At 51.9% G+C, this 27,896-nt stretch overlaps 10 protein-coding genes across 10 annotated transcripts; 4 read left to right on the top strand and 6 right to left on the bottom strand.

The window, feature by feature from the left end:
- Window positions 1-189: 189 nt before the first annotated feature.
- Window positions 190-1,792, top strand: FIBRA_00806 (uncharacterized protein; the record flags this gene model as incomplete). The annotated part of the gene is made up of 7 exons (XM_012322694.1): window positions 190-299; window positions 353-454; window positions 511-619; window positions 676-802; window positions 853-1,046; window positions 1,098-1,240; window positions 1,312-1,792. The coding sequence occupies 7 exons, from the start codon at window positions 190-192 to the stop codon at window positions 1,790-1,792; spliced, it is 1,266 nt and encodes a 421-aa protein (XP_012178084.1).
- A 243-nt stretch (window positions 1,793-2,035) lies between these two features.
- FIBRA_00805 (uncharacterized protein) lies at window positions 2,036-6,529 on the bottom strand (the record flags this gene model as incomplete). The annotated part of the gene is made up of 4 exons (XM_012322693.1): window positions 2,036-2,597; window positions 2,653-2,893; window positions 2,944-3,071; window positions 3,123-6,529. The coding sequence occupies 4 exons, from the start codon at window positions 6,527-6,529 to the stop codon at window positions 2,036-2,038; spliced, it is 4,338 nt and encodes a 1,445-aa protein (XP_012178083.1).
- Window positions 6,530-7,683: 1,154 nt separating this feature from the next.
- On the bottom strand, window positions 7,684-8,866 carry FIBRA_00804 (uncharacterized protein; the record flags this gene model as incomplete). The annotated part of the gene is made up of 8 exons (XM_012322692.1): window positions 7,684-7,706; window positions 7,753-7,786; window positions 7,845-7,994; window positions 8,053-8,208; window positions 8,264-8,354; window positions 8,419-8,540; window positions 8,621-8,700; window positions 8,767-8,866. The coding sequence occupies 8 exons, from the start codon at window positions 8,864-8,866 to the stop codon at window positions 7,684-7,686; spliced, it is 756 nt and encodes a 251-aa protein (XP_012178082.1).
- A 1,007-nt stretch (window positions 8,867-9,873) lies between these two features.
- On the bottom strand, window positions 9,874-11,003 carry FIBRA_00803 (uncharacterized protein; the record flags this gene model as incomplete). Its single annotated transcript, XM_012322691.1, has 7 exons — window positions 9,874-9,963; window positions 10,014-10,163; window positions 10,234-10,389; window positions 10,449-10,533; window positions 10,597-10,709; window positions 10,773-10,852; window positions 10,913-11,003. The coding sequence occupies 7 exons, from the start codon at window positions 11,001-11,003 to the stop codon at window positions 9,874-9,876; spliced, it is 765 nt and encodes a 254-aa protein (XP_012178081.1).
- A 943-nt stretch (window positions 11,004-11,946) lies between these two features.
- On the top strand, window positions 11,947-15,217 carry FIBRA_00802 (uncharacterized protein; the record flags this gene model as incomplete). The annotated part of the gene is made up of 10 exons (XM_012322690.1): window positions 11,947-12,476; window positions 12,971-13,202; window positions 13,332-13,607; window positions 13,669-13,715; window positions 13,777-13,895; window positions 13,946-14,315; window positions 14,369-14,481; window positions 14,549-14,882; window positions 14,940-15,078; window positions 15,131-15,217. The coding sequence occupies 10 exons, from the start codon at window positions 11,947-11,949 to the stop codon at window positions 15,215-15,217; spliced, it is 2,247 nt and encodes a 748-aa protein (XP_012178080.1).
- Window positions 15,218-15,438: 221 nt separating this feature from the next.
- FIBRA_00801 (uncharacterized protein) lies at window positions 15,439-17,658 on the bottom strand (the record flags this gene model as incomplete). Its single annotated transcript, XM_012322689.1, has 5 exons — window positions 15,439-15,521; window positions 15,579-16,061; window positions 16,118-17,164; window positions 17,227-17,295; window positions 17,346-17,658. The coding sequence occupies 5 exons, from the start codon at window positions 17,656-17,658 to the stop codon at window positions 15,439-15,441; spliced, it is 1,995 nt and encodes a 664-aa protein (XP_012178079.1).
- Window positions 17,659-19,082: 1,424 nt separating this feature from the next.
- On the bottom strand, window positions 19,083-20,199 carry FIBRA_00800 (uncharacterized protein; the record flags this gene model as incomplete). Its single annotated transcript, XM_012322688.1, has 3 exons — window positions 19,083-19,427; window positions 19,482-19,770; window positions 19,823-20,199. The coding sequence occupies 3 exons, from the start codon at window positions 20,197-20,199 to the stop codon at window positions 19,083-19,085; spliced, it is 1,011 nt and encodes a 336-aa protein (XP_012178078.1).
- A 1,483-nt stretch (window positions 20,200-21,682) lies between these two features.
- FIBRA_00799 (uncharacterized protein) lies at window positions 21,683-22,881 on the top strand (the record flags this gene model as incomplete). Its single annotated transcript, XM_012322687.1, has 2 exons — window positions 21,683-22,033; window positions 22,345-22,881. The coding sequence occupies 2 exons, from the start codon at window positions 21,683-21,685 to the stop codon at window positions 22,879-22,881; spliced, it is 888 nt and encodes a 295-aa protein (XP_012178077.1).
- A 1,271-nt stretch (window positions 22,882-24,152) lies between these two features.
- FIBRA_00798 (uncharacterized protein) lies at window positions 24,153-25,174 on the top strand (the record flags this gene model as incomplete). Its single annotated transcript, XM_012322686.1, has 4 exons — window positions 24,153-24,415; window positions 24,478-24,520; window positions 24,580-24,719; window positions 24,775-25,174. The coding sequence occupies 4 exons, from the start codon at window positions 24,153-24,155 to the stop codon at window positions 25,172-25,174; spliced, it is 846 nt and encodes a 281-aa protein (XP_012178076.1).
- An 86-nt stretch (window positions 25,175-25,260) lies between these two features.
- Window positions 25,261-27,812, bottom strand: FIBRA_00797 (uncharacterized protein; the record flags this gene model as incomplete). The annotated part of the gene is made up of 6 exons (XM_012322685.1): window positions 25,261-25,287; window positions 25,342-25,447; window positions 25,500-26,204; window positions 26,251-26,406; window positions 26,459-26,879; window positions 26,930-27,812. The coding sequence occupies 6 exons, from the start codon at window positions 27,810-27,812 to the stop codon at window positions 25,261-25,263; spliced, it is 2,298 nt and encodes a 765-aa protein (XP_012178075.1).
- Window positions 27,813-27,896: the final 84 nt, after the last annotated feature.

Below are 27,896 nucleotides of genomic sequence, written 5' to 3'. Positions count from 1 at the left end.
ATCCCGTGCGTAGGAAGACCAGGGCCACCTGCCAGGCTTGTGCCAGGCTTGCCACTTGCATTCAAACCCCGCGATGATCTCCGAACCGCGGCCCGCGGCAGAGGCGTCCGCCCGGAACGGTCCATCCAACGAGCAACCTGACGAGCTCATCGAGCTCGTCTCTTCCGCGCATACTCGACGACGGCGACCATGACACAGCAGTATGGCTCGACATCAAGTTTATCTCCACCACCGCTTGTAGATGCTCAGAACGGCAACGATATTATGCGGACAAAGATTCTACTTCTCGGCATGCGGCGGTGAGTATCGCTCCTTTACTACATAATCTTACTCCCTATATTCAAGTGTCTAGGAGCGGTAAAACATCGATCCAGGAAGTCCTTTTCCAAGATAAGCTGCCAAAGAACGCGTTTTATATCGAGCGGACCACCCGTGTCTCCAAGCACACCTACGAGTGCGTCCGCTGTCCCCCCACCGCAGTTATTTGAATAACCGGTCGTCACAAATCAGCACGATCATACCTCTTGAGATATGGGACTGCCCGGGTGATATATCGTTGGAGACTCTCGATGCGCCTTTATCGCAATTCGCTACCTTGATATTTGTGATCGACATACAAGTTCGTCCCAACTCTGATCTGGTCATGCATCCACCCGCTAATCATGCACCACTCAGGACTTGTTGCAGCCGCCGATTAATAAACTCGTAAATGTCGTAATTACAGCATATCAGGAGAATCCACACATCAATCTGGAAGTGTTCGTACATAAAGCAGATGCACTATCTGAGGAATACCGGATGGGTGTGTTGTCTTCTCATGAGTCTCTTACTATCATCTAAGGGGATAACCAGAGAACTTCCGCTATGTGCAACAGCGGATACTTGACGAGTTGACTGATATCTCCATCGAATACGACCAAATTCCAATCAATTTCCAGCTCACATCTATTCATGACCACTCCCTCCATGATGCTTTCTCCCGTCTACTTCAGAAATCGATCGAGTCTTTACCATATCTTGAAGATTTACTGAACGTCTTTTGCGCGGTATGTCTCCTGATCTTTCTCGGGTATGCATTTCCAACACCTAGCACGCAGAATTCTCAATCCTCTAAGGCATTTCTGTTCGACATCAGATCAAGATTATACGTCGCAACCGACGCATCCCCTGTTGACCCACCCACCCACAACCTCTGCAGTGACTACCTTCTGATGTTAAATGCTTTTGGGCCTCTGTACAAGTCAGTTCGGTATCCTTTTATTCCTTGACGTCTGTTCATCAACGTTACCGATTAAGATCTATATCCGCTAGTCCCCAACGCCACCAACCCCCTATATGTCCGCGGTCTGAGCCAGTCTCCCGCTCGTCTGCACCCTCAACTCCTACTTCTCTGTTACCTACATCTCAGCGCTCGCATGCAACAACTCCTGCGCCCAAATCGCCATTATCCCGTTCTTCTCGTAATTCTTCTAATCAAGGATCTCAATCCCAGTCTCAATCAGCATCCGTAGCCTCTGATTCAAGAGGTTCTTCCCGTGCTCCTTCGCACCTCTCGAAGGCCCTGTTCTATCCCAGCGCTTCAGTCGCACTTGCTCCTTCTGCAACTAGTGCTGGTGTGGGCACGACTATCGCGTATCATCTTATCACGTCACAGCTTGCGTTGCTAGCTCTCATCCCAACAGCCGTTTTTGATGCTCGCAGAGGCTTGGTCGAATACAATGTCGTCTTCTTCCGAGAGGGTGTACAGGAGATTTGTGAAGTCGAAGAGGACGTTCGGGGTGGCGGAGGTTGACGACGTCACTTCGACAAGGGAAGATTGGTACTTGGTGCTTATTTATTTTACTAATACCAGCTATGTGGATAAATCACTCTAATTGAAACAGGCCCCGCTGACGGAACCAATCAATGATAACAGTTCAGGTATACAGAAGTGCAAGTGATAATTTAACAAGTCCGTCTGCCAGGCTGCCGGAACCTACGATGTCAATATGTGCGCCATAATGTGGTTGGTCAGCGAGATGGAGAGCGCTGCCCTTCATCTTTTGCCAAATGAATATGCAAGGACCTCTTGCGTCAACTGGTACGACTCGGCCCGCGTTCGTCCAATGCCCTCTAGGTACGGTAAGTCAGACACGTCCGCGTCCCAGCCGTGATCCCCATTTGCTTCGTGCTCCTCGATGGGTGTGGATGGCGTGTATTGATCTGGGTTTGCGACACGGAAACCACGCTTCCTGCTGGAATAAAGCTCGCGATCGTCCTCCGTTGACCGCGCACCTGCTTCTCTGGTCATGTTCGTGCCCCAAACTCCTTCAACACTGCCGCTACCAAGGTCGCTTTCATAGTTCATGTCGAATGAATTTTCCCTTCTCCATTGTTCACCCGTCCCTTCTCTGCGCTTTTCTCGCCTTGACTGCATGCGTGCAAAACTTCGGCGCCTATCTTCCATCCAGCTCTCCTCGTCGTCCGGGGACACGAAGGATCGTGACGCACCGCTAGGCCCGAACGGCACCGTACGGATGCCCGCCATCGTCAAAATACGTTGGATGGGTTCATGTGAGCGCGTCGTGCTCATCCGGTGTACGTATCCACATGACGGCCTATTTGCATAGAATGAGCACAAGAACAACCAGTCTCGTGTCATGAGGTGCTTACCCAGGTCCGAAGACGAACTCTCCACCAAGCTGGGTCACATCGCCCCCCTTCTCCCATACAGGCATGCCCACCCTGATGGCGTTCCTGACGACCATCGCGAGGCCGCCCAGAGGACCATGTCTCACATACTCTCCACGCTCCGAATCCAAGCCAGGGTCTTGGGTTTTTCGTGTCATCCCGAGCGCAGCGTGCACACGTAGAGCCGGATCAGTGTAAACCGCAAAGGGCATCCGGAAGATTTCTGGGTGGCATTCAGTCACGAGCGATGAGAGAAGATAGACAAGGACTTACGTCTGTACGATTTGATCATAGCTGGAGAGCCAACACCTATGATCACAAGATCTATCCCCGCACGTCTAAGATCATCAGGGTTCACTGTCTTCGCAATGGAATACATGTAATCCTGGTCATTGGGACACCTTCAGGCAGACCGTGAGTATCTCATCTGGATACATTTTAGGCCCACGTACCAGAAATGCCGTATGAAACAGACAATAGTCTTCCTTTCCCTGAACAACTCGCCAAACTGGACACGTAATCCATTTTGTGCGACGACAAAGATGGACGACGCTAGTCTGAGCTGTTCCGGTGTCGGCGCGGCATACTCATCAAACCGCATGTTTCTCGTGGGTAACTGGTGCACCTGGTGCTCGCGTTGCTGGGGATGCCGTCTCGTCCTCTGCGGTACTTGTGCTTGCGAGCGTGAGCGTCTGGCCGCCCGCGATGGTTGGGAATGTGTGGTCATGGTTGGTGATGGCGTGGTATGTCGAGGCACCGGAGTGGACGGCGCGGTATCATGACGGCGATTCTGTGGGCCAGACGACTGCGTCCCGGCGCTCTGTGACGTTCCTGCTCTGGAGAGTTGCGAATTAGACTGCTCACGGCTGCGTCTTCTCCGGAGGGCGTGGTCTTGTGACGATGTGGGTGATCGCGCCCGCGATGGTGCTCGAGGCGGAGGCGATTGGGCGCGAGACACAAAATGAGGCGGCGGAGAGCGGAACCGAGACTTGGACACCACGGGAGGAGATTGTGCTCTAAATTCGGGCACAGGAGGGGGAGATTGGGCACGAGACTGCATGGCAATTGCCGACGCTGATCGGTACGGTGTCTCTACTGATGGCGATTGCGAGCGTGAAGGAGGCTGGGGTGGGGGTGTAGCTGACCGCGCACGACTTTGACGTTGCGCCTGCGCAGGAGGTGTCGGCTGCCTGACGGGTGCAGAGACCTGCGCGGTACTAATTCGCTTGCGAGCAAGCGTCGGAGCTGGTTGTGGTTCTGACACCTGCACCGGAGCAGGAGGTGTCGGCTGCCTGAGCGGCGCAGAGATCTGCGCGGTGCTAATGCGCTTTCTTGCGAGCGTCGGCCCTTGCTGTGGCTGTGGAACTTGAAGTTGCGTTTGAGGCCGAAGCTGAGCTACAGGCAGATAAGCGGACAGCCTTTCTTCCTCTCTAATCGTATCCCGCTTCCTCTGTTTGATCTCGAGGGGCGGGCTTCGTGACCGAGTTGGCATGACATCATGTGCGGCAACACTGCGTATGACGTTTGGAACAGTGTTCTGAGATTCGCGTGGTCGAGACGGTGGGCGGGGAACCGGCGACTTGGTGCGTGGCGTAGGAAGTGGAAGTGGCGTCGGCGGTTCTGAGGGCTGAGGGGGAGAAAGCGGAAGAGGAGCGGGAGCAAGCACCTCTGATGGCGGTATTGGTGAGATATAGAATTTGGGGGGAGAGTCAGATACGGGTGGTGGAAGAGCAGACTGAGCGTATGACTGACGATGATTGTCAGGCGATGGAACCCGTGGAATCGGCGCTGGTATGCGAGGAATTGGGCTCGCGAACGTCTGGACAGGCGGTGGCGTAGGATCACGCGGCCCAGGCTGGTAGCGCGATTCTCGATTGTTTCCGACAGGCGAAGGGCCTCGCGACGTTATAGGTGAGAGCGGCTGGGGCGTTCGTGGTCGATCAAGCAATGAGAGGGATGTGAACGCCGGTGTTGACTGGCCCCGTACCGCAGGACTTGAAAATTCGTGCTCGAGTTGTGCAGCCAGCTGGTCTTCATCGAGAATATTAAACGACGAGACTCGTCGAGCACTCCGCTCGGTAATAGGCGGACGCTCTAGCCCCTTGGATTCGGCAGGCTGAGCCGCCATGCTAGGGGGCGGGCGCAATAAGAAGAACTGCTGAGCCTGCTTGTCGAGGTCCTCCCTACTCAAACTAGCGATACTCCCAAACCCACCACCTACCGTCATGGCACTCCCGATACTCGTATTTGCGCTATGTGCGATAGTTGGACCGGTGCTCACATTCGGCAGCGCTGATAGCCCCAGGCTGACGTAGCTTAGGCTTTTCTTCGGCTTGTGCATGATGAACCGCGTGGATTTACTGCCAATATTTGGCTCACTCTCCCCTCCGCCGAGGTGAGAGCCACGACCAAAAGTAAAATCTTTCGTTAGCGTATGGGCAGCAGCGAGTCTATGGTCATGTGCAAAAGACGCAGGAAACGAAGAAGGACCTGCATTCGACGTGAAGATATTTTCCGGCACTGGTTCTGGGGACTCCAGGAGTGCTTCGTCCGCAGGCACTTGCACGCTTTCCAGTGCAGCAGAGATAGCCAGCGACGACTCGCTTTCAACCGATGGCTTCCTTGAAACTTGGCGGCGACCCGGATTCGAGGAAGTTCTCCGTCGCCCAGCTTCGAAGCTCGACTGGCGCGATGCATCTCGAGTATCCTCGCGATTACCTGCGCTCATGGCTCTTCCGCGCTTGGGCTTTTCCTGCTCTCCGTCCTGTTCTTGCTGAGGTTCAGGGATAGATGTAGACTCGGTGTGAGACTCGCTGGGCGGGAAGACAATAGAATCCACTTCGGATGACGGCAAGGGCCCTGTTGGAGAACGCAATATAGAAAAATCCGCTGTCTGAATTGGACCGTGTGCGCTCAGAGGTGTGTCCTGCTCTTGCTCTAGAATTTTCTTCCGCTCCTCAATTCGCAAGACGGGCTTCGAGACTGCACGTGGGAGGTCGCGGACGAGCGAGCGCGGAGAAAGCGAGACAGAGCGATCTCGTCCACTTGTACTGCTCAAACTAAGAGTATCGTCAGGTGTCATTGAGGGCGTTGCGGAACGCTGCGATTGGGGCTGCGAGTGTACGTGCGCGTCCACTTCGGGTGCTGGAGACTCCTCAACATCGAGCTCGTTCCCAGCTGGTACATAGAGATATCCGTGAGACTGGCGGTCATCGTACGTATACTGTCTCACCAAGATACCACCGGCTGCATCAGAATGGGGGGATGCGATCGCATCTGCACTCGCATTCGATGGTGATACATCTGCCGTGGGTGGATCACCTTGCTCCTGGCTCTGGCTTTGGGGGCGTGGAATGAAGACGGACCTAGAGCGCCTGCGATAATGGTAGTCCGATTCAGCTGTTTTCTCTTTCTGGTGCTGGTCATGGTGACGAGGGATAGGCGACGCTGAAGAAAGGTCAAGATCGGAAAAGTACGACCTCGATTCTCGGGATGGCTTGATCCTGGAGCGCAACGGGCGCGGAGCACGAGCAATGGGGCTGTCTGAGTGGTAACCGCCGAAATGCTCTTGATATATGCGCGGAGGAGTCAGAACGCTGTGGTTGTCAGAAGAACTTGGAGGATAATTTATATCGAGACCCTGTCCAAAAGCATCAGGAGAGACGGTTAGGAAGAACCCCTCGCGATCCGGGCTGAGGTGGGCGTAAGGGCTGTCGTGGGAAGTATGTTGCGACGTATTGGTGAGTGAGGCGCGCTCGCGCAGCGTCCTCAGAGGTACATATGGATCGGTAGGATCTGGGTGAGGGTATTTGGGAGAATAAGGGAATGAGGGCGGCGGCTTTCGTCTGACTCTCGACATCGCAAGAGGTGGAGACCAAAGACAGAGCCGAGAGAGATGGTCGGCTAGGAAATGGGCGGGACGAGGGACATAAGAAGAAAGGCGGTCGTGGAGGCCTGCCTTCAGCCTGCAGCCAGAGCGTTTGCAGCCTCATTGCAAATGAATGAGTGATCCTGAACTCGAGGCCAACACGAGTTGTCGCACCCCGCAATCAACTTCTGCCGTCAAAGGCAAGAATTAATAGCAATGGCGCCGAGCAGTGTGGCTGCTTGAGGAGAATAGTAAACACATCATGGATGCTCTAGCGAGGCTTTCAGACCAAGTACAAACAAGTTTGACTAGCGTTGAATGGGCTGGCCATCACAAACGGATCAGGACCAAGATCTAGTGCAGGTGTGCCTGTACGCCCAGTCTCGGATCCAGATTGCCACGAAATTTGAATGGGTACAGCCGGAGATAGATCGCGCGCACAACGAGGTGGCTATTCTTGCCGCGCTGTGAAATGACTCGATGTGAACGACCCTGACAGTGAGAGTGCAGCCATAGTACGCCAACACTCAAAGGCTCCGGAATGAGGCTTGCACTATAGGGCGGGCATCCACGAAAGTTCCATTGTGACCACCCCGGTGCATCTATTCGGCAAAAGTGAAGTGTATGCGACTCAGACTTCAAGATGCGGCGCTGACGAGAATGTAAGACCAGCAGGCTGGCTCAAGACGAAATCAAAGACCTGGAAGGACACTGTGTTGTCGACGAGGAGGTGTGCTCGAGAGCATGTCGTTCAAACAGTCGACCGTTGCTACTAGTAATGATCGATCGTGGTGGTCACTACCACAGTGTTTGGACGAGTTAGCTGGTAAATGCCGTGCGCTTACGGGCTGGCTTCCAGGCATAAAGTTGGTACAAACGTGTGAGCCGCACAATGCTCGCAGTGCACTCCTCCGCCACCAAAACGGCTAACTATAGAGACCACATAGCCTCATTCACACGAGAAACACAAAACTATACCAGACCTACTCCCGCTAATGGGTTTACAGACTATACCACTACTACCCGACAAGCCAGATGTTACGGTGAAAGCTTGCTTTATTCTTCGTGGGGGCTGAGTCCTATGCAGATAGCAAAGACTGGATGTGCGATCAGCCAAACATCAGAATACACGGGCTTAGTGCATGCTATGCACGACTACCTTGCATCCCTACATTTCAGATTTCAACAGCTTTGTTGCATCTTCTCGTACGAACCGTCAGATCTCCGAGTCCGAGGTTCCCGCATCATCTGGAGCATGTACGATTAGTTGCGGGATCGATCAAGATACACTTAGAAGTCAACTCACAATCCGAACGATGACCGGGGGCTTTGTCCACGTCGGATTTGTGTCTCCGAGCTTGTACCCCCCTACCGTCACGAACCCACATCTCTCATAAAACATAGTATTTGCAATGTTGGACGACTGGAGCCACGTCCTCTTTCCAATCGCGTCCGCCTTTAATTAGGAGTTATTATGGTAAGCCAACGGATAGGGAAACAACATAACAACGTACAATGTCTGTCACGGCTGCGACCAATGCCGTCCCATAGCCTCTGCCCTGCTTTTCTGGCGTCGTTGCAAGCTCCATCAGCAACACCATGTCGTACGGGCCTTTTCCAAAGATCGCCTCATTCGCAGCATTGAGCTTCGAGTTCGCCTCGGCTCTTCTCTGACAGGATGTGTATCAGCTGCAAAGATGGTGCAATAGCATGGGTCTGACTTACCCTTTTCTGTTCAGGAGAGCTGAACATATCCAACGCGCGAAATATGGGTGCGAAGAACCGGAACAAGGGTCCCATATCCCCGGTTCGACTGCTGCAAGAGCGAAGCAAAGTCAGCGGATGAGGTGCTAGATAGATTCAAGTTCTGTAGCACTAACTATGAAGCTATTGCATCGCCACCATCGACCGTGTACACTTCTTTCTGATGCACGTACATTGAAAGTTGTATCACTAGTCCCAGTCGCAGGTACGCATTTCTCAACCGCGAGTTGCGCGCATCCTGCGTGGAAGGAGGTGTTCAGGTACGACCTGCTGTGACGCATATAGTATGCATGAAGTTCAGCTGATCGCGACGCTCACTGGAGTATCATTGATGTAGCATTTGAGGGGGTCGTGTTCGAATGCAGCTTCAATGGCTCGGACACCTGCAGGGATATGCGCTGTAGTTATTCCGATAAGCGAGAGCGACCCCTTCTAGTTGTGCCAGCGTTTGCCGTACAACTTACTATACTTCATATGCGCGACGATAGGCGGGCTCGAATGCCATTCTGCTTGCACTGCTCTCTCCTCCTCAGGGATAAGGACATACTGGGTCTTCATGTCCATGGCACACTTGAGGATGTTCGTATAGGGAAGTGTCACTGAGCACGGACGCCCTTGACGACGGGTATTGTATGCGGCTTTTCAATGAATTGTATTCCGACACGCGGGTAATACACGCCGAAGTTCCTGCTGCGAGATGAACTAGGTAATCATCCCTCTCGACTGGCCCAGAGATTAGGACGTCAAGTCATCGGATTCAATGTCTTCTGATGGTACTGGTCTGTATGCTGCGGTCTATCGAATGGAGCGCCTAGCGGCGCTACCAGGCGTGTGTATTCCGTAAGAGTCGCCGGGTCGTTGCGCAGCCCTAAGAAGTGGTACAACAAGAGCGAGCGCGAGCGCAAAGAAATGCGAGATCATTCTGTGTATTATTCCTGTCGTAAATCATGCGACACAATCCTTCCCCTGAGTAGTGCCGAGGCCTCAGATTCTGCTTCTGTGCTGAATGCGTCAATCTGTCGATGGACCCTCACCATCTGAAAAAAGTATGAACGTGGCGACTGGAAGGATCCGTGGCACAAAGCACATACCACTTGGCCAATAACAGAATCTTTCGTCCACGTTGGATTGGTGTCTCCGCGAGTGAGCCTTTGTGAGCTCACCTCTCGACCATGCAAGTCGTTCTCGTCGGAAGCGGAAGCGAGTACACGCTATCTGCCGAATCCTCAGCCATGGTCCCCGGTGTTAATGACTGAGCTTTGCGCTGCGGCGAAGAGCAACGCCAGGCTAAGGTGCAGTAAGCGCCCCACTAACTCATGCCGCCTGCGCACGGGAAATGGCGAAGCATGATCTCAGCTTGGAGAATGCATGAAGTGCTGTCCCAGGGTAATACGTCTTAGGAAGAAGGAACCTAGTACAGTGAAAGCGAGCAGCGACGTCGAGAGCTTGTAGTTCACAGGTAGAATGCACATAGGAAGTCGAAATGACTGCGCCCAGCCGAAGAGAAGCAGACATACACGTTTGACAAGCAGGATTATCATACAGAATGGTCCAGTGCGTCAGATGAAATATTATCGTTGTGACGGAACCCTCCTCCTAATCAGATTTGACATGTCCGTCGACACTATGAGGCCATCGGGTCTTCGAGGTTCCCTGGACATCTGTGAAAACATCAACGACAAAGCTCAAATCTGATCATGAGACCACACACAATCTGTACTCTAATCGGACTCTCCGTCCATGTCGGATTTGAGTCTCCTACTGTAAACTCTGCCAACGTCACGAACCCGGCATGTTCATAGAATGTCGTGTTTGCGACGTTGGATGACGTTAGCCACACCCTGCGTTCAGTTGCGTCGGCCTGCCCAAGGGTGAAAAATGAATAATCTGATTACGGGGATCTGTTCGAATAGAGAGGCATGGATACACACCAAGTCAGTTACTGCTTGAATGAGCTTTGATCCATAGCCTAATCCCTGCTTCTGCGGAGACGTCGCCAGCTCCATGAGGTAGATCATGTCATCCAGATTTTCGCCAAAAGCCTCCTTGAATGCGACTTGACGTTTCTCGAACCATTCCGTACGGCGCTGAAAAGTCACATGGTACCCAGTCAGCTATGTGGAAGAGTTGATATGGACACACATACCCTATGCTGTTCAGGAGACGAGAAGACATCTAGCTTTTTGAGAAGGGGGAATACAACCCCGTAGAACGGGTCCTCCTTGAGAAGACTACAAAATGTGGGCCACAATTCAGTAAGCAGCGTATCTGTATAGCTCCATAGTGCCACTGACTATGTTACGAACGCATCGCCATTACCAATTGTTAGCGCTTCTTCTCGATGTACATCGAGCACAAGCTGCGCGACGAACGCCACGGCTCGATATATGTCTCCGAAACGTGCGTCCTGCGAACATATATAGTGAACACGGTGTCTGCCAATCGACCCAGAACCAAACTGGTGCCATACCGGGGCATTTCTGACGTAGCGAAGTAGTGGGTCATTTTCAAAAGCAGCGTTCTCGGTCCTCACAGAAGTAAATATGTGGGCTGCCATTGTCAGTCAGCGAGGCCACGACGCCGTGTTATGTAGCAATTAAGACAACTCACCATAACCCATTGGCTTCACTGTCGGAGCGCCGGGACTCGATCTGACGTCTGACGCCGTTGGTCTCTCATGAACCGAATATGGGGAGCTCATGGCACTTTCTAAGACTCAGTGTCTTCGTCCAAAGCGTAATACCCAGCCCGTGCACGACGGATATATGCATGAGAGGCGAGTTGTTTCTGCGGCTACCGGACCAATGAGAGATCAGCAAGCGGGTAATAATCTCCGAGGTACCCGCTGAGATATCCAGGCTCATGTGCACGATGATTGAGCGCAGCACACAATCACTGCGTTGAATGTGCACCTGCGGAGCCGGAGCCTAGGCCGGAAGCTCAGGCTGTGACCTGAAGGATGTGGGGCGATTCGTGATTCCGGTCGTTGGCATATGCTCAGTGAGTATAGTGAGTATATAGTCCTCCTCTCAGTTGTATACACGTTCGCTTCGCGAGGGCCCAAAGTGACCACCAGTCATTTAGATCAAGAAAGCCTGAGCAGAAAGATGGCGAACTGCTCGCATGAATGGTGCCATTCGGCTGCGATCATTTCAGAACACCGAGCTAGATTTATTCAATTCAGAACGACACCACATGACCTGAGCAGCAGAGAGTGTTGTGGGCTTCAATGGGGATTAGAACAGGTGTCTTTTGTAGCAGAAATGACCGGACGGATGGCTAAGAAAATTAAAAACATCGATCACAGCAGAGGCAGAGGCGGAGAGAGGTGCGGCGACTGGGCATTGCTGTAACGAGGACACGTGGCCGCCTCGCTGGCCCGAAAGAGGGTGCATTGCAGGCTGGTCCAAGACAAAGTCGAGCCAACCAAGTGCATCCGGTGACAGCAGAATGCAAGGGCTAGGATTTCGGGCGGAGGAGCAGATGGGGATTATTACATTAATTTGGCTCTATCATTGTCGGAGAGGAGATCATGTGCGCCGTTTCCCCAAGGTCCAAAAGCGGCGATCCGCCCTGCCTCAGGACCCCCTCCAGAGACCAGCGCACGGTGACTGAGCTCTGAGTCCTGCCTTTTCTTCCTCTCCATGTCGCCCTCCAAGCCGCTCGACATCGCCAGCCCCCGCTCAGCCAGCACTGAGCTCCCCAGCACCCCCGTCCCCGTCTCCGTAATCTCTGGGTCTCCCAGTCCTCGCGCGCTCCGAGCCCAGTATGCTGGCACCCCGCCTCCACCCAACATTCCTCGACGGGGTACACCATTGGGCACGCCTAACATTGCAGGCAACTCGCCGCTCCCGGGGTCCACTCTGTTAGCGGGTGTTGGCGAGCCATCCTCTAGCGTTCCGGTCGGTGGTCTCAGCGCACGCCGCCCTTCAGGGCTGTCTAGCACGCCAGGGAGTGGCTCTGACTTGCACATGCTTGACGAGCTCACCGACGAAGACAAGGCCAAGATCCTCAGGAGACATCTCGTGTCAAGGCAGGAGCGTGAGGGTTCTATCAGTGCCAGTTCTGATAACGGGGCTGTATCCAAGCGCTCCTCCATGTCCCACTTACGTACCCAAAGGGAGGATTCTGAGCCATTTCCTGTTCCGTATCATGCACCCGGTGCTGATGTTACGTGAGTCTTCGCTCCCCATCCTACCGCCCCGACCATCCGCGCAGACGATCGTCTTCATATCGATTGGTCGTGTGATCCTAGGAGGATTCTTGTTTCATGACGTCGCTATTCGAAGCCAAATCCTGGAACAGTAATTTCTGAAAGATAGCCAGGTGGTGCTGGCTTTCGTGAAGGGACGGACCTGGATGTCTGCGGTTTATGCGTGCGATTCTCGTTCCGTCACAGAGCGCGCGGCGTCGTGTAGTCTTGTTGTTCCTTAGCGGCGCATATGTAGGCGCGAGGCATCCATACGTCGATTGGTCCTGCCAGGGAGCACGGCTTTTCGAAGCGTATTGAGGAGTGTAGACACACTGGGCGTTTTACACCCCCTCGATCTCGCATTCGGACCGTCCTGTCCCGCATTCTTCGTCCTGTCTGAAATTGTTTATGCCTTCTCCCGGTCTTGTCTCTCGCTTATAGTCTAGCTCGTTGCTGATGACGTCCACCACCAACAGACATAACATTTACAAGTGGCAAGCGGATAAACGGCGTCAGGCAGCACGACCCCGCGCCACGTCTTTCTCAGGTTCCATCGCGTCGACCCCCGACCCCGCGTTCCAGCATCTGCATGAGCCAGGCGGGTTTCGTAGGAACTATGTCCTCACACACAATGGGGACGGGTCTGGCGAGCTCGCACCCGCCGCACCCCGCAATTTCATCGAATTCCTGTATCTTTTCGGGCACTTCGTGAGTTCCTCACTCCCCTCCCCTCCCCTCTCCTACCCTATAGTCTGGCCCCCTCTCCGGCTCATTCACCATCCATCCGTGTCGTCTTGTGCATCAAGCTGGTGAGCTGACATGTGTTTCCTCCTGCAGGCTGGAGAAGACCTCGAGGAAATCGAGGAGGAGGAGGAGGACGAAGATGAGTTCCCCGAGATATGGCAGGCCCACGCAATGCCCGACGCGGCGGAGCGCGGGATCACGGCGATCCCGCCCCTGTCACTTGTTCTGCCCCCGGAAGCGGAGACAGGCTTGCATAAAGCGAGCGAGCGCTCACCACTGCTTCAGCGCTCTCGATCGCGCTCGAAGAGGCGAAGGGCAGCAAGCATTGGTCCACACGGCGATGCGACAGTTACGCAGGCCGTGCTCATGGTGGGTATTCGTCGCTGAGTCCGCTGCTGAGATGGAAGGACTGACGCGAACGCGGCTGTAGTTGCTCAAATCCTTCGTTGGTACTGGCATCTTGTTCCTTGGCAAAGCGTATGTTTCGAGCATGTCATCACTGTCTAGGACAATGCTGATCACGTCATTCCCTTGTTAGATTCTTCAACGGTGGTATTTTGTTCTCGAGTGCTGTCTTGACTTTCATTGCTCTTGTCTCGCTGTATTCTTTCCTGCTCCTCGTCAAGACCAAATTCGTGGTGTCTGGAAGTTTCGGTGGTGTGTACATTCGTTCATCTATCTTTCAGTACTGACACGTCGTCCCACAGATATCGGCGGCGCGCTGTACGGTCCCTGGATGCGGTACGCGATCCTCGGTTCAATCACGATTTCGCAGCTGGGCTTCGTGTCAGCATATACTATTTTCGTTGCGGAGAACCTGCAGGCTTTCGTTCTGGGCATTACAGAATGCGTCACGCTCCTCGGCATTGAATATTTCATCCTTTTGCAGATGATCATATTCCTCCCGCTTGTCCTCATCCGAAACCTCGCGAAGCTCAGTACTGCTGCGCTTGTCGCAGACGCCTTCATCCTCGCAGGCTTGATCTACATCTTTGGTAGCGAGTCAATGATCATGGCGAAGCAGGGTCATGCGCACGTTGAACTGTTTAATGCGAAGGAGTGGCCGCTGTTGATCGGGTGTGTTTTATTCTTCATACTAGAAAGCGCGATGATTGAACGTAACTTCATAGGACGGCTGTATTCTCATTCGAAGGCATTGGGCTTGTCATCCCTATCACAGATGCCATGCGTGAGCCTCGCAAGTTCCCCAAGGTCTTGACTGGTGTCATGCTCTTCCTGATGGGTTCGTATTCTATCGCTCGTTGGTGATTAGATGTTAAATTTCCCCTTTGCTTCTTTCACACCCACAGTCCTCTTCTGCGGCGGCGGCGTAATGTCGTATCTCACCTTCGGCGCGGACGTACAGACAGTCGTCATCGTCAACCTCGATGCTACGAGCAAGTTCACCCAGATTGTCCAGCTCCTGTACTCGCTCGCTATCCTGCTATCCGTGCCGCTCCAGCTCTTCCCGGCGGTGCGCATCATGGAGAACGGTCTCTTCGAGCACAGCGGTAAGGGGAATGTGCGCGTTAAGTGGCAGAAGAATATCTTCCGCTTCTGCGTGGTCTTTTTCTGCTCCGGACTTAGCTGGGCCGGTGCAGCCGACTTGGACAAATTTGTGTCGTTTGTAGGCAGCTTTGCTTGGTGCGTATCACCGTCAGATTCTTTCTAGGTTTGCGCCGCTGAAACGCTGCCGCGCAGTGTCCCTCTCTGCTACGTATACCCTGCCATGCTCCACTACAAAGCGTGTGCACGCACGCGCAAGGAAAAGATCGCTGATATTGCACTGATGATCTTTGGCATGGCTGCTGCGATATATACTACGTTGCAGACTGTTAACGTATGTGACTCGTCCATATCCTTTTGCCATACGCTGATGCTGGCTCTTGCAGTTAATGTTCGAGCCGGCTCCTGCCGATTCGCCGTCAACGGGGCACTGTGAGCTCCCAGCAGACCTCTTCATTGGGTCTCAGATGTGATTGTGTAGATAATGATCTAGGCATTTTCTTGGTTTAATCAGGGTGATGTGATCTGCTCCATTTGCATCTAGCATCATACATTCATAACATGTGTTTTATCCAATCCATTTACAGTATATATGACAGCATTACAGTATCTGCTATACATTTGGTTTATCCATTGTCAGAACAATCCTTTCCGAGCGTCTGGGTATGATGTCTTCGTCTGAACAGCGAATGGCTCAGTAGAAAGATTGGCGAATGGTAGCGTCTCCGTATACAGGAAGTTGCTTCGGGTCGGAGTCCGCTTTGAACTTGTACTGGACTGCAAAAGACGCCCTTCAGACAATGGTTTTCGAACAAACGCTGCGCGGAAACCTACATAGCCTATGATCACCTGCATCGAAGCAGTATCCATAATAGTTCTCCCTATGGTATGCTTTCTTCGGCCAGCAGCGGTCCTCGTCGTCATCGTCATCCTCGGATCGGTGTAGCTTCGCCAAGAGCTTGTTGAAAGCGGTCTCGTCGTCGTCATCATCCCGCATGGTATATTCGTCGTCCGTTTCCCCTTCGTCATCCTCGTCGTGCGCTTCAGCTGCAGCGGCCTCTTCCATGCGGATGTCCTCCTCAGTCGGCTGGGCGTCCCATTCCGCCCACGCCGGCACGTTGGCGTGGCGGTAATCGTGTGTATAGCCGAGGCGGTCCATATATCCGCACTCGGTGGCGGCCCAGAGGCTGGAGCGCTTGGAGTCCCAGGCCATGGAGACCACTGCGTTATTCCCCGTCGAGAGGTCGTACACCACAGCACGAGCACGCACGTCCCACATCTTGATTGCTTGCGAGTTTTGTCCTCCGGTGAAGATTGCTGATGCGACGACGCTAAGCAAGTGCATCCGCAAAGGGATCACAAGACATACTTACTAGGGATCCCATCGGGGTGGACAAAGACGATGCTAGGGCAGAATTCCTCTCGCGAACCCGGTGGATCGTACGTGACAACCGGAAGCGGATGCCGAATGTCGAACAGTCTGGCGTACCCGTCGCTGCCCGCAGTGACGAATGTATTGGGATCGCCATCGCTCGTGGAAAAGCATTCTACGTCCCCACCGTGGCCCAGGTAGCGCGTAACCGTCTTGCCGCCATGCTCAAGATCGAGCAAGACACAGGAATAGCTGTTGTCCCGCAAACCATTCTCACCGCAGAGCATGTGTCCGCTCGGCTTGTGAAGGTGCCAAGTGCCGGGAGACAGGCTTTGATCGGCGAATTCCACAGTGGTGTGAGGCTTGCTTCCCATAGACAGCTCTATCTCGTCCCCGTCATCGTTGTCGCGCCAACTGCCCTCTGCATCGAGAGTACCGTCACCAATGCGCTTATTGCCATCCGCACCGTGTGTCTCTAACTTGTCGATCTCCCATACCAGTGCACGTCCCTTGCCCGCTCGTACCAGGCGGCCGTTGGGCAGAACAGCGACAGGGCCTCTGCAACCGACAGAGTTCAGTGTACTCATGCCTTTGAGCTTTGAATCATCAAGTTCCGTTCGTCCCACAGACTCCCACTGGAAGGACTTGACCCGCTGGCTATCAGCCACGAAAATCAGCTTTCTGTCTTCGTCTAGAGCCATTGTGTACGCGACTTCTGAGAGGCCAGGCTTAAAGCTCTTCGCGGGAAGCATGCTTTCACCTTCTGCTTGATCTAATAAGTAGTGCACGACCGGATCGCGGTTCTTCCATCCTCCTGCGGCGGAGATGGCCAAGCAAAGAGAATTGGGAGAAAGAGCCATGTCGTTTGGTAGACATGTTCCTTCGTCGTATATCTCGCAGCGGGCCTGGTATATGATGTTAGCCAGGGGGGTCGCTTCTGTGGTAGAGATGGAGATGCCGGAGCGAAAACGGGACAGACGGGTCGTGCTGGCGTGAGGTTGTATGGAGCAATCCCATCGGCCTGGTCCTGGAAGCGGGGGAATTTTGGCTGTACAACCAAAGTTATAAATTCTGCAGATTGTATTATATTGATAAACAAAGAAGACACACTGTAATTCCCGGTGATTCTAGGAAGAAAATCTCGGAAAAAGGGCGTCATGGCGTCCATTATCCCCTGATCTGGACATGAACATCAACCGGGGACAGGTGCCAGCATAATGACGACATACTAATATTTCCCAGCGTATCGGAGACTACTGGGGCAGCATCATCGTCATGCGCAAAAGATGGCATGAACTCGTAGAGATCGGCTTCACCGTACGATACTGCGATCCCTCGCTCGATGATGTAACGAGCCTTCTCCACTATGTCCTTCAAATCGTCGGCAGTGTTCGTGTCTGCATCACGAACGATAGCGCAAGTGTCTTGCAGAATTTGCAAAATGATATGGGCGCCACCGTCGTCTTCCTCTATGTGCGCGTCAGGATCAAATGCATCCAGGCGTTGTTGTACCGCAGATAGTTTAGCCGACCAAGTTGACATTTTCGAAGATGTACGAAAAGACAGTCTGCGAGTACAAGAGCTGGAGGCTTCGGGACAACGAGGGTCAGTGAAGGTCGCGCCTTGCCGCGACGGGCAGTTGGCGTGTTGCGTAGGTTAATAGGGTTAATGTCGCGTCGGGCACGTGGGTCGCGTTTGTGGCGAAGACTCCGCTAGAAAGTAAATGGAATAAAGCTAGTGAATATGTTTCCGCACGTCTATACCTCTCCCGTGTGCTCAGTCCGTTGGCAAGTTGCCTTCAGACAGTGGAGGTTGGAATCAAGAGGAGGTCTCTGTTCGACACTCACTGCCTGTCATCACATCTGACTCGGGGAAACGATCTGAATTTTGTTCAGCTGTTGTCTTCGTACGCCCCAGAGGGAAACCCAGTGCGTAAGTTCTCATTGCCCTTCTATGAAATTACTTATGCTACCGTGAAAACCTCATCTACTGGAGGACAATTGACCCAGCAGATCATCAAGATGTGAGACGTTCGTGCGCGGGTGGCCGTGTACGAATTAGCAACCGGCAACGACGAGGTAATCTTGATAACGTGGGATTCCTGCCAATCGCCCTATATGCTGTACACTGAGTATTTGGACATGGACCGCAACGGTAGAAATTACTATAATCGCTGAGCGCGAATACCCAGATGGGCAAAGCACGACATTGAGGACAGTGAACCTAAATGGCCCAAATGGGCAGGAGATGACACTGAAGATAATATCGACTCTGAGGACGACAAACCCAACAGGACTTGAATGGATGGAAGATGACGAAGTTGAGGGTGATAATAAATATGACACGGGTGAGAAGGAATTCATGTATCGCAGTGACGAAGAGGAAGGTGTACCACGGTGAAATTTTCTTTGGTTATTGTTTCGACACCGGCGAGCATAGGATTTGTACGCGTACATTCGGGCACATATTATTTGAAGGTGATTACTTACACATCTATAATCCGTTTTGCGTTCAAGGCGGACGCGAATACCCGTAAGATGCCCGAATATGGGCAGCCCATGATGTAAACGGCGATTACTGGTTGGTCTATCCGTACTACAAGTTCTCATATAATATTAATGTTTAATGTAGAGGTTTGATGAACGCCGTGCCCCAGTTCTTGTAGGGGGGACCAAATATTTTTTCTAATTATGTTTATGGTCCTTAGCGTGCTGTAGTCTTTTTGTATTGCTTTCCAAGTTACCATCAACTGTAAACTACCCTCCTTGTGGGCAATGATGCTCATCTTCCAAATCATATTAAGTGATGAGTCTCATAATCAAATAAATAATCTATAGTACTCCACGTAAAGGCGAGTACGTTAGTCAGGATCATAGTCTGATGGAAAGCACAACTTGGATAGCTGACTGACGATTTCCACCTGCGTAATTATGAGATCGACGTTAGGGAGGTAGAGTAAAACTAACCTATTTTGCCTCCGTGCTCTTGGAATACAATTTGACGACACGAGTCTGCTTCACCTCATGGCGTGCAGGACCGAAGTATCGTTGCGTCTCGAAACTCCAGTCGCAATTTCCAGCAACCCATTTCTCCATAGCCATCACAAAGTTCGCGACAACAGTGTCCAGTTCGGATCCCCACGAGGGCAGTCGGGCTTTGTCCGCCAAAAAGCCATCTACCAATAACTTGAAGTGGACGCCGACATAGTCTGCGGCGGTCTGGAGATCGCAGCACTTCTCATTCATGAGCACCGTCACGAGATTGTGTTCCGGATGGTCCATGGCCTGCTCCATGTTATATGAGTATAGATCCTGAAAATAGACCGTCAGGGTATGTCAGTAACTACTATGGCTCTGAATGCTCACATTCGACAAGCTGACCATGTCGGCTGCCGCGAGATACATGCGCATCAACACCGGATGTTCGTAGACTTCATCCGGAATGTCTACGCCAAGGACATACCCGAAGAGATCAAGACAGGGCTTAGTGCCACTATTGTTGCGCCTCGACAGTATGTATGCATCGAGACTGAGGACTTCCTTCCGCTCCCTCAGCTCCGCCTCGACAGCGACGGCGTTGACGTAATCTTCGCAATGCTGAATGAATCGGCGATGACAAGCAGGCACATCAACTTCAAACAGGCGAGATCGGAAGCTGTGAATACAGTTATCGTAACAGGGTCGATAAAGGACCAATACAAACATACCTTTTGACTATTTTGGCCAAGATTGAGCCATCGTCCCAGCTAGGGTCACGTAGAGCACTAAGAAAAGTGCGGCCAGCGGAATAAGCATCCTTTCCATTCTGATCATCACTGAGTTCATCGAAGATGAACAGAATGTTGATGAAGTCACAGGCCGTACGGAGTCGCTCGTAGGTCGCATAACAGTAGACGTATGCGCAAAGGAGCTCGCCGCTTTTTTGAAGAAAAAAGGTACGTTTCCGGTCTGGTAGGACTTTAAAGCTGTTGATCCAGACACTGGATTCGGCTGCAACCTCTTCAAAGTGAGGATTGAAGGACGATTTAAAGGGCATGATAGATAAGAAGTCTGGGAGAATGAACTGGTTGGGAGTGGTGGCCATGGTAGCGTGGAAGCGAGAATTTGCTTGTCGAAGTGGATAAGGACGGGGAAGTCTTGCAAAGAGATACACACTTTTATAATCGTACTGGCGTTGGAACGCGATAGGGAAAATAATTTTGTAATAATTTAGTCCAATCATGTCTATGGCTTCATTCTCTGTGGCGCTAGCTTCCCCTGCTGTGTTCAAGTCTGATCGTACTACGAATGGGGGCTAAGAATAACTTCACCTTGATCTGAAGTAGTAACAGGACATTTCTTACCTCGTGGCGTAAACACTCAAAGCCGGAATGTTGTTCAATAGGATAAATTTAAGGCCTGTGCATTTCGTTGCAGCGCTGAGTGGCAACACAGCTGCCCTCGCCTCCTTTTGAGTGTTAACCAGCTCCAGGTACCTGTGAGACGAGTGAGCGATATATCGTTGACCACGTCAAAGAGCACCCGACCTTGACGGAACATTCAAAACTTCAATCGACTTGTGCAATGGTGTACTGAAAGAAATTTTCACTTCATCACATACCACAATAATGGAAGTTCGGGCTTGATGTGTCACCAACACGAAGGCACTAGCAATGTTCAAATGGCATGCGCTAGTTAAGGTACAATCGATAACGACCAGAAAATGGATTGCATACCTGTTTCTATCAGAAACGCAGCCTGAGGATGGATGCAAGTTAGCCGTCCCAATCCAGAAATTCATTATTTTCCCGCCTAAGACACGACCGTTCGGAGGCAAAAAAGCTCAACGAAGACATGACAGATTAGCCTTTATTTCGAAGAGGTTTTTGCACTCATGGAATTGCGCTACGCAGCTGCTGCGATCATGAGATTTGTACAAACGCACAAGATTCGACAAGTATCTATATAAGAGAGAATGATGGTGTACACTTGTACATACTGAGTTTCAGGGGCCTGAATCACTGCCATGGGCAGGCGTTCACAGTGAAAACCGGTGACAGTGAGACTCATGGCCTCCAGAGTCTAAGCTAACTCTAAGTTCTTGCGGCAGTACCGCATCTCGGATTGTGATCGTACTTATGTGGCCACGTGCACACACCGCTATCGCAGATTCAAGTCCCACGTGACCGTAACGCTCCATGCATGGCATTGACGGTCCAAGTTCTTTCGAAGGCTGAATTCGCAATCACTCTCCGAACGCAAAAATGAACAAAGTATTGTGAATGCAGGTTCTCTCATCCCGAGAGAATCGCCCGTGCATATCGTCTCGCGTTTTATCAATGATCAGCATGATGCCAGAGACGTGTTTGAAAAGATCAAGCCATACGCCGAATGGCAAACTACAATCTCGGCTTGAGTCATACCGTAGCGGTCCGTAATTTTCATCCTCGTCTGATTCTGAACAAGCTTGAGTTGGCGCGACGCCCTCGATATAGTCTCATTAGATTAAGAAGCATTTCAAAACAGGTCTTAGCCTAGCCTCGACCTCAAGGTCGCATCCCTTCTCTTGACCACTGCGCGTCATAAATATGCCAGGCTTACTCAGTCAACTGGACGCCCTCCGACAGCGTTTGACCGTCATACCTTCGCAGGCCCGCAATGGAGGTCACGGTGACGACAAGTCCCTGGTTCAAATCTTGCGCAAAGTGTGCGCCGTTGCTCGCGAGGCGGATGCTAACAATGTACCTGACCTAACGAACATCGTTGACAAGGCTCAGAAAATACTGGACAAAGGGATTAACCTGGCCTACAATAGCCCAGCTGGTTACTACGACTTTCTCCCTTCTTTTGCACACGCCGATGAGTCAGCTCCAGTCGTCAAAGATTCGCTGGCAATGTCCATTGATGAGCAATTTTGCGCCATTTTCTTCAGGTCACAAGTGAGTTATGTACAGACCAGGAAATAATTAATGCCCTTGGTCCCCTTTTCCAGCGATTCTTCCCTGGTGAGCTCTGGCTGTTCCTCATGAATATATATATATGAAGTACCCAAGTAGGAGTCGATGAATCAAATCGTGGACCCGGCGCATGAGATCGTACCAGCTGTCCCCACATAAACACCACACGCCTGTCTCGGTTTCGTCTCGGGACTGCTCCCTCGACGACGAATGCTACGCCCCTTGCCAACGCCATCCATCAGGCACGATGCGAGATCACAGACGATCGTATCTGCGCTCTAAATCTCATTCAGATATCTTCTCGATCGTCTTGCCTGGCTCTATGCGGTGCCGGAGGGTGGAAGAACCGCGACCCTGTTATCCATTATTACCTACTGAATACCGATAATCCCCTTGAGGGCGGAGGCTCTTTTGATCCTGGATTGGGAGGCATCGCTAATGCCTTGGCGCTGGACGAAGATAGGAAGCTGATTTTTGTCGGAGACAAAGACAGAGTCAAGTCGTTTGCATGGCCGCAGAATCCATCTGATGTTCACCCACTGGACGATCTTCCTGGTGTTCACACGCTGCAAACGTCTAGTCATCACGGACCGATCTCAGTGCTTTCTAATGGGCGCATAGTGCGTGCAGGCAAAGGATCTGCACTCATGTGGATCATAAACGACCTCGAGACCCATGGACCCAACTATGTAATAATTGGCGAAGGAGAAGATTACGCCGATGACTGTCTGCGCGACAACGATGATGGCGATGCTATCGAGTTGTCCTCCGGAAGCCGAGCGCACGAGAAAATATTCTTCGCGGTTAAGACACTCAAGCCCGGCGTATAGCAGCTTTACCAGGCAAGTGGAAGAATGTGGTTCAGTGGAGGTGCAATGAACAGCACCAACTACACATGCGGAGTGCTAGACCTGGAGCACGGCGGGAAGATCGCCGCTCGCTATCTCGGAAATGGCGGAGACGTGCAAATGTTCACCACGAGCGATCATGATCCGGACACCTTCGTCACCGCTTGCAGCGATGGATATGCGAGGCTGTTCGACGTTCGACACCCGTTACCTGTGCTTACTCTTGATTCGAGCAAGCAAACCGATTTTTGCCCGGCTGTGGTTTTCGTCCACCTAGGCGGAATACCTAGTGCGTCAAATTCTGTCCTTCACCTTCGATATTATTAACAGACTTTTTGAAAGCCGTACACTGGAGGATGGTCGTCCCAGCAGATCAAGATGTGGGACATTCGCGCGCAAGCGGTCGTCTATGAATTAGCCGCAGGAAATAACGAAGTCGTCTCAATGGCGTGGGACTCCAGGAGTTCTTCTCTATGCTGCTACGGAGTGCCCAAACATTGACCGCAATAGCGATCATCACGATTACCGTACCGCGCGTATACCTGGGTGGGCGGAATATGATAGCAGCGGGAACGACATGTGCACCAGATATGGACTGATTGTAGAAGAAGAGGACGAAGGTGACGAGCCCGAGTTTTGGTATGATAGCGACGAAGAGGAACGGGGTTGGCCGGGGGGTGCGTATCATGATGAAAGTTTTCTCGGGTATTGTTTCGACGCTGGCGAGCATAAGATCTGTGCCTACGCAGTTGATCGCTCGTTTCAAAGTATTAATTGACACGTGTGTAGACCGCTACGCGTTCAAACCAGATGCGGATCCAAGTAAGCTGCCGGAGTATGGGCAGGGCACAGTGGTGTTCGAAGATGATTATTACTGGTGAGTTATGAAGCATCCTCATGACATATCATTTATTCTCAAACGTAGAAGATGAATACACTGAAGTTCGATGTTCGTTGTATGATAATGCGTACTACTTGAATGTGCTGCTCGACCAGAATCTATCAAATCAAAACAAACCCGGCTCGCCGCGCCCTGTACGGTGCCGAATATGTTGATCCTCTTGGCAACATGTTGGTCTGCTGACTGCCTTCTCTGTATCTCCGGGCTCCGGAAGGTGATCTCATGATATCATGCTTGCTAGTAGTTTCTCCGAGACGATATCTCATCGTGTTATGTAGCCGAACTTCTTCGGAGGTTGGGCCAAGACAATATATATCTTGCACGAGCCCATCCCGCCCACGCCTACCCAGTAATGAAGCTCGCAGTGACTGGATGCACCGGTCGCGTCGGCCAACGCGTCGTCCTTGCCGCTCTGAGGCAAGGTCACGCCGTTTTGGGCATCGATAACATCTTGAAAGAAGATCTAGAATTCGCCGTGGATCCTGCGTTCACCTTTGTTCAGGTTGACTTGCGGAACTATGAAGACACCTTGGAGGCACTTCAGAGCTGCGATGCGGTCGTGCAGCTGGCGGCCTTATCCAACCCCGGCGACTACAAGGCAGCCACCCATAATAGGTTCATGTCTCCTTCCTTCGTGCGCGGAACTGAGAAATAGGAACTGAATAATGACCCTGCAGCAATGTCGTAATCACATGGAATGTCTTGCGGGCATGCGCAGAGGTGAGAGAAGCGAGCTTGGTTTCAGTCGCAGATGCTTGAAAGAAATCAACTGTTATCAGCTGGGAATAAACCGGGTTGCTCAGGCGTCATCGGTCAACGTCATCAAACTCGTTTACAGCGTAAAACCCGCGATAGATTACTTTCCCATCGACGAGAGCCACCCTTGCGAGCCAGACGAACCATACGGGCTGTCGAAAGTGTAAAGGGTTACTTCTTCTCGTACCGACTCATAGTAATCTGTGCCTGAATTTCAGGATCGCGGAGCTTCAAGCAGATACGATCGTCAGACGCTATCCATCCATGCGCATCGCGAGCCTCCGCCTGCATTGGTCCTGTCCCACACGAACCTCTGCCAAGCGCGGCGACCCAGCAAGACGCAGGAATGACCTGTGGGGATATGTTCAGGAGGACTGCGGGGCAGAAGCATTCGTGCTGGCCGTGTCTGGTGAGAACGAGCAGTGGTCTGGACACGAGAGGTTCTTCATCACAGCGCCGGTCACTGCGCATGACGAAGACACAATGGTGTTGAAGGAACAATTTTGGGCAGATGTTCCAATTAGGGAGGGGTACAACTTGGATGGTCGAAAGACGTTCTTCGACTGTTCGAAAGCGGAACGATTGCTCGGGTGGAAGCATGACGATGTGATGGATTAGAATACGACAGATTTGAAGGTGTTTGTACCGCAGAATTGTGAGACAGAAGCCCAATGAAAAGTTGCCGCTGCCGGCGTATGACGAAGTCAAGATGGGTGAAGGAACGTCTGCACCTGCACACGAATTTTACGTGAGTGTGAAGAAAGACAGCGTAATTGTCAGCTTACATATTCGTCGTAATGATGTAACACTTCTCGCAACTGCTTTCTAGATATTTCAGCCCTAAAGAGGATCTCATCATCGGTACATTTTCCGTCGAAGTATTGATTGATTCTATGGAGGAATGTGAAAACGCAATTCGGTCCCGAGTTCGTCATTGACTTACTGTTCGAAACGCTTCACTATATAGGCATCTTTTCCATCTGACATGGCAGCGAGCCATAGTCGCTCAAGTCGACTCGCGCGCGCAGGGTCGCTGACCATCGACGAATACGGGTTGTTATCGTCACCGCGGTACCAATCTTCTTCTTCGGCACCCGAAGACCCGAACCCGTCCTCGAACTCATCGTCTTGAACCTTTTCAACAGCATCCGGCTGCGTCTGCAAACTGGATTGGCTCTGAACATCCTCCGTAAATTGTCGAGCATGCTTGCGAGCACTATGGGGCGATAGCGAGAACCAGTTCATGGCAGGGCTTGTCCCAGGCGCGAATTCTTTTATCTCAGCCCCCTGTCGCGGAGTATCTTGGGAACTCGACTCCTTCTCGTGCTCCCGGTTTCTGGCCTGGGCTTGAATGCGTTCCTTCTTAGCTCGTGCCATTTCAAATTTCATCCTCACTCGGTCTTTGAGCTCCTCTGTGGCCACGATACGTATGCGTAGGTGTAGCGTGATAAGTAGATCTCTTTTCAGCATCCAAATGACCACATCTTCATACAGCGGTATGAGATCCTTGGATTTTACCACTGTCGCGAAGAAATGATTTGCACTTTGTTGTTGGGATGCCATGGAAACTACAGAGACCAGCTTTGAAAGGGGAGGGACACCGCTACTGGCGAACACGCGGTCAAATTCTGCAGAAAGTTCAGATAACCTGTGTCATGTCAGCAGTGCACCCGTAGAGCCATCGAATTACATACGGAGCACTAAACTTCTGCGGAATTGAGAAAACAGTCTTCAAACCTGGATGGACGAAGTCGACTACTTTAGCTCGTCTATGGTGAACTAGCCACCGGACAGTAGGATACACCTGAGACTCCAGATCCCAATCGAGTAATGTTGCCATGTCAGCGAGTCTAGTCCAGAGTTGTTAATTGTTCCGAACGCAGAATTGGCAAAAAAACGAACGAAAGCGATATGGACGCCAAATCTAAGAATTTCATCAGCTGTTCGGCGAGCTCTCTGTCCTCAGGCATAAGTTGTGGCCCTCGTAATCTCATGTAAAGCTCATAGCCCTGTTCATCTTCGTCATCAAGAAGCAATAGGCTTTTCCATGGAGCAACCGCCATGAAGCCTCTAGATCCCCATGTGTCGTCCCAGACGCTAGTTAAATCATTTTCGTCTTCCCGATCTGCCATGTCCGCATTATCGTCTTCCTCAGCACGCAACATAGACTCTAAGCTAGGAGGAAGGTGGAGCTCGAGGGGAAGATCATGTATGGTAATTCTGGCGATCGAACTAGCTTTGATGGAATCGTAAAGCGTTTTCATTGCAGGGGCAAGCGACGATACATTGAGAGCTTCTGACATATACTCCGAGAAAGGCATGCCTACAATTGTACTCAATAACGCTCGTTGAAAAACCAGTAGGGTCACAGACCTTTACTCGTGTAGTCGTCTTTTAAAGAACCGAGTTTATCGCATTCCGTTTCAACATAGTTGTGTAGAATTTGTTCCTGGAACAGTACAGCCGTGATAGCAAACACGAGGCGTTCGTAGATGGTGTCCATATATTTCCAGACACTAGCAGGTGAGGAGGACGATGGGTCGGGACGATCCAAGACAACAACGAAGTGGAATGTTGTAAGCCATTTAGAATCCGGTGGGGCGCGTCGATGTTTCTCAGCCCTGTCGGGGGTAAGCGGCTTTTCCACCGACTGTGGGGTCTCGCCTTTCCTTGATACTCTTCCCCTCGGTGCTAGTTTGTTCTTCTCCGGTTTGAAGCGCCATGTGCCATCCGGCTCGGCACAGACGGGATGCCCGAGAAAAACGAGGTCATCGACGACAAACCCAAACCGCTGATGACACATGGAGCTTTGGGGACATAACATCCCAGCAAGGAATTCCGCAGGGTATCCAAGAACGGAATCATACCCATCGTCAACGGGCGAGCCCGTATTCGCGCCCCCAACGTAAGATTCGTCAGCATCTTTGGAAGGTGAGCTTGTCCGCGAAGAGGGGTGCGAGCGAGAACGTGCACCAGACAGAGACCTGCGGCGGAATATGTTCGGCCTCTTCCAGAGGTAGCTTTCGTCTTCGACGCGAGGTAAACCGTCGGGACACACCTTGGACTCTTCGACTGGTCGATCTGAGGCTATTGCCGCTCTCCATGGGTTGTCGCCCTGCGCACAAGTGGTGTCGTGGTGTGGCAAAGGACGAACAAGCCTCGACGACAATTCAGGAAAGGGGGGCCAGCGATACACAAGATTGGATCCATTCGCAGAGGATGTAACGAGGAGAAGAGCAAGCAGTAGATCACTCATGTTACCGCGTAAACATGAACATTTGGCACTAGGAAAGCGAATGCCGTCCTGGACTCCAAGACAACAAGTGCTTCAAGCCACTAA

This window comes from Fibroporia radiculosa (genome assembly GCF_000313525.1).
Source record: "Fibroporia radiculosa TFFH 294 genomic supercontigs, scaffold335, whole genome shotgun sequence".
Lineage (NCBI taxonomy): Eukaryota > Fungi > Basidiomycota > Agaricomycetes > Polyporales > Fibroporiaceae > Fibroporia > Fibroporia radiculosa.
Note: the sequence above shows the minus strand (reverse complement) of the source record. Positions and strands in the feature narration are given on the sequence as shown.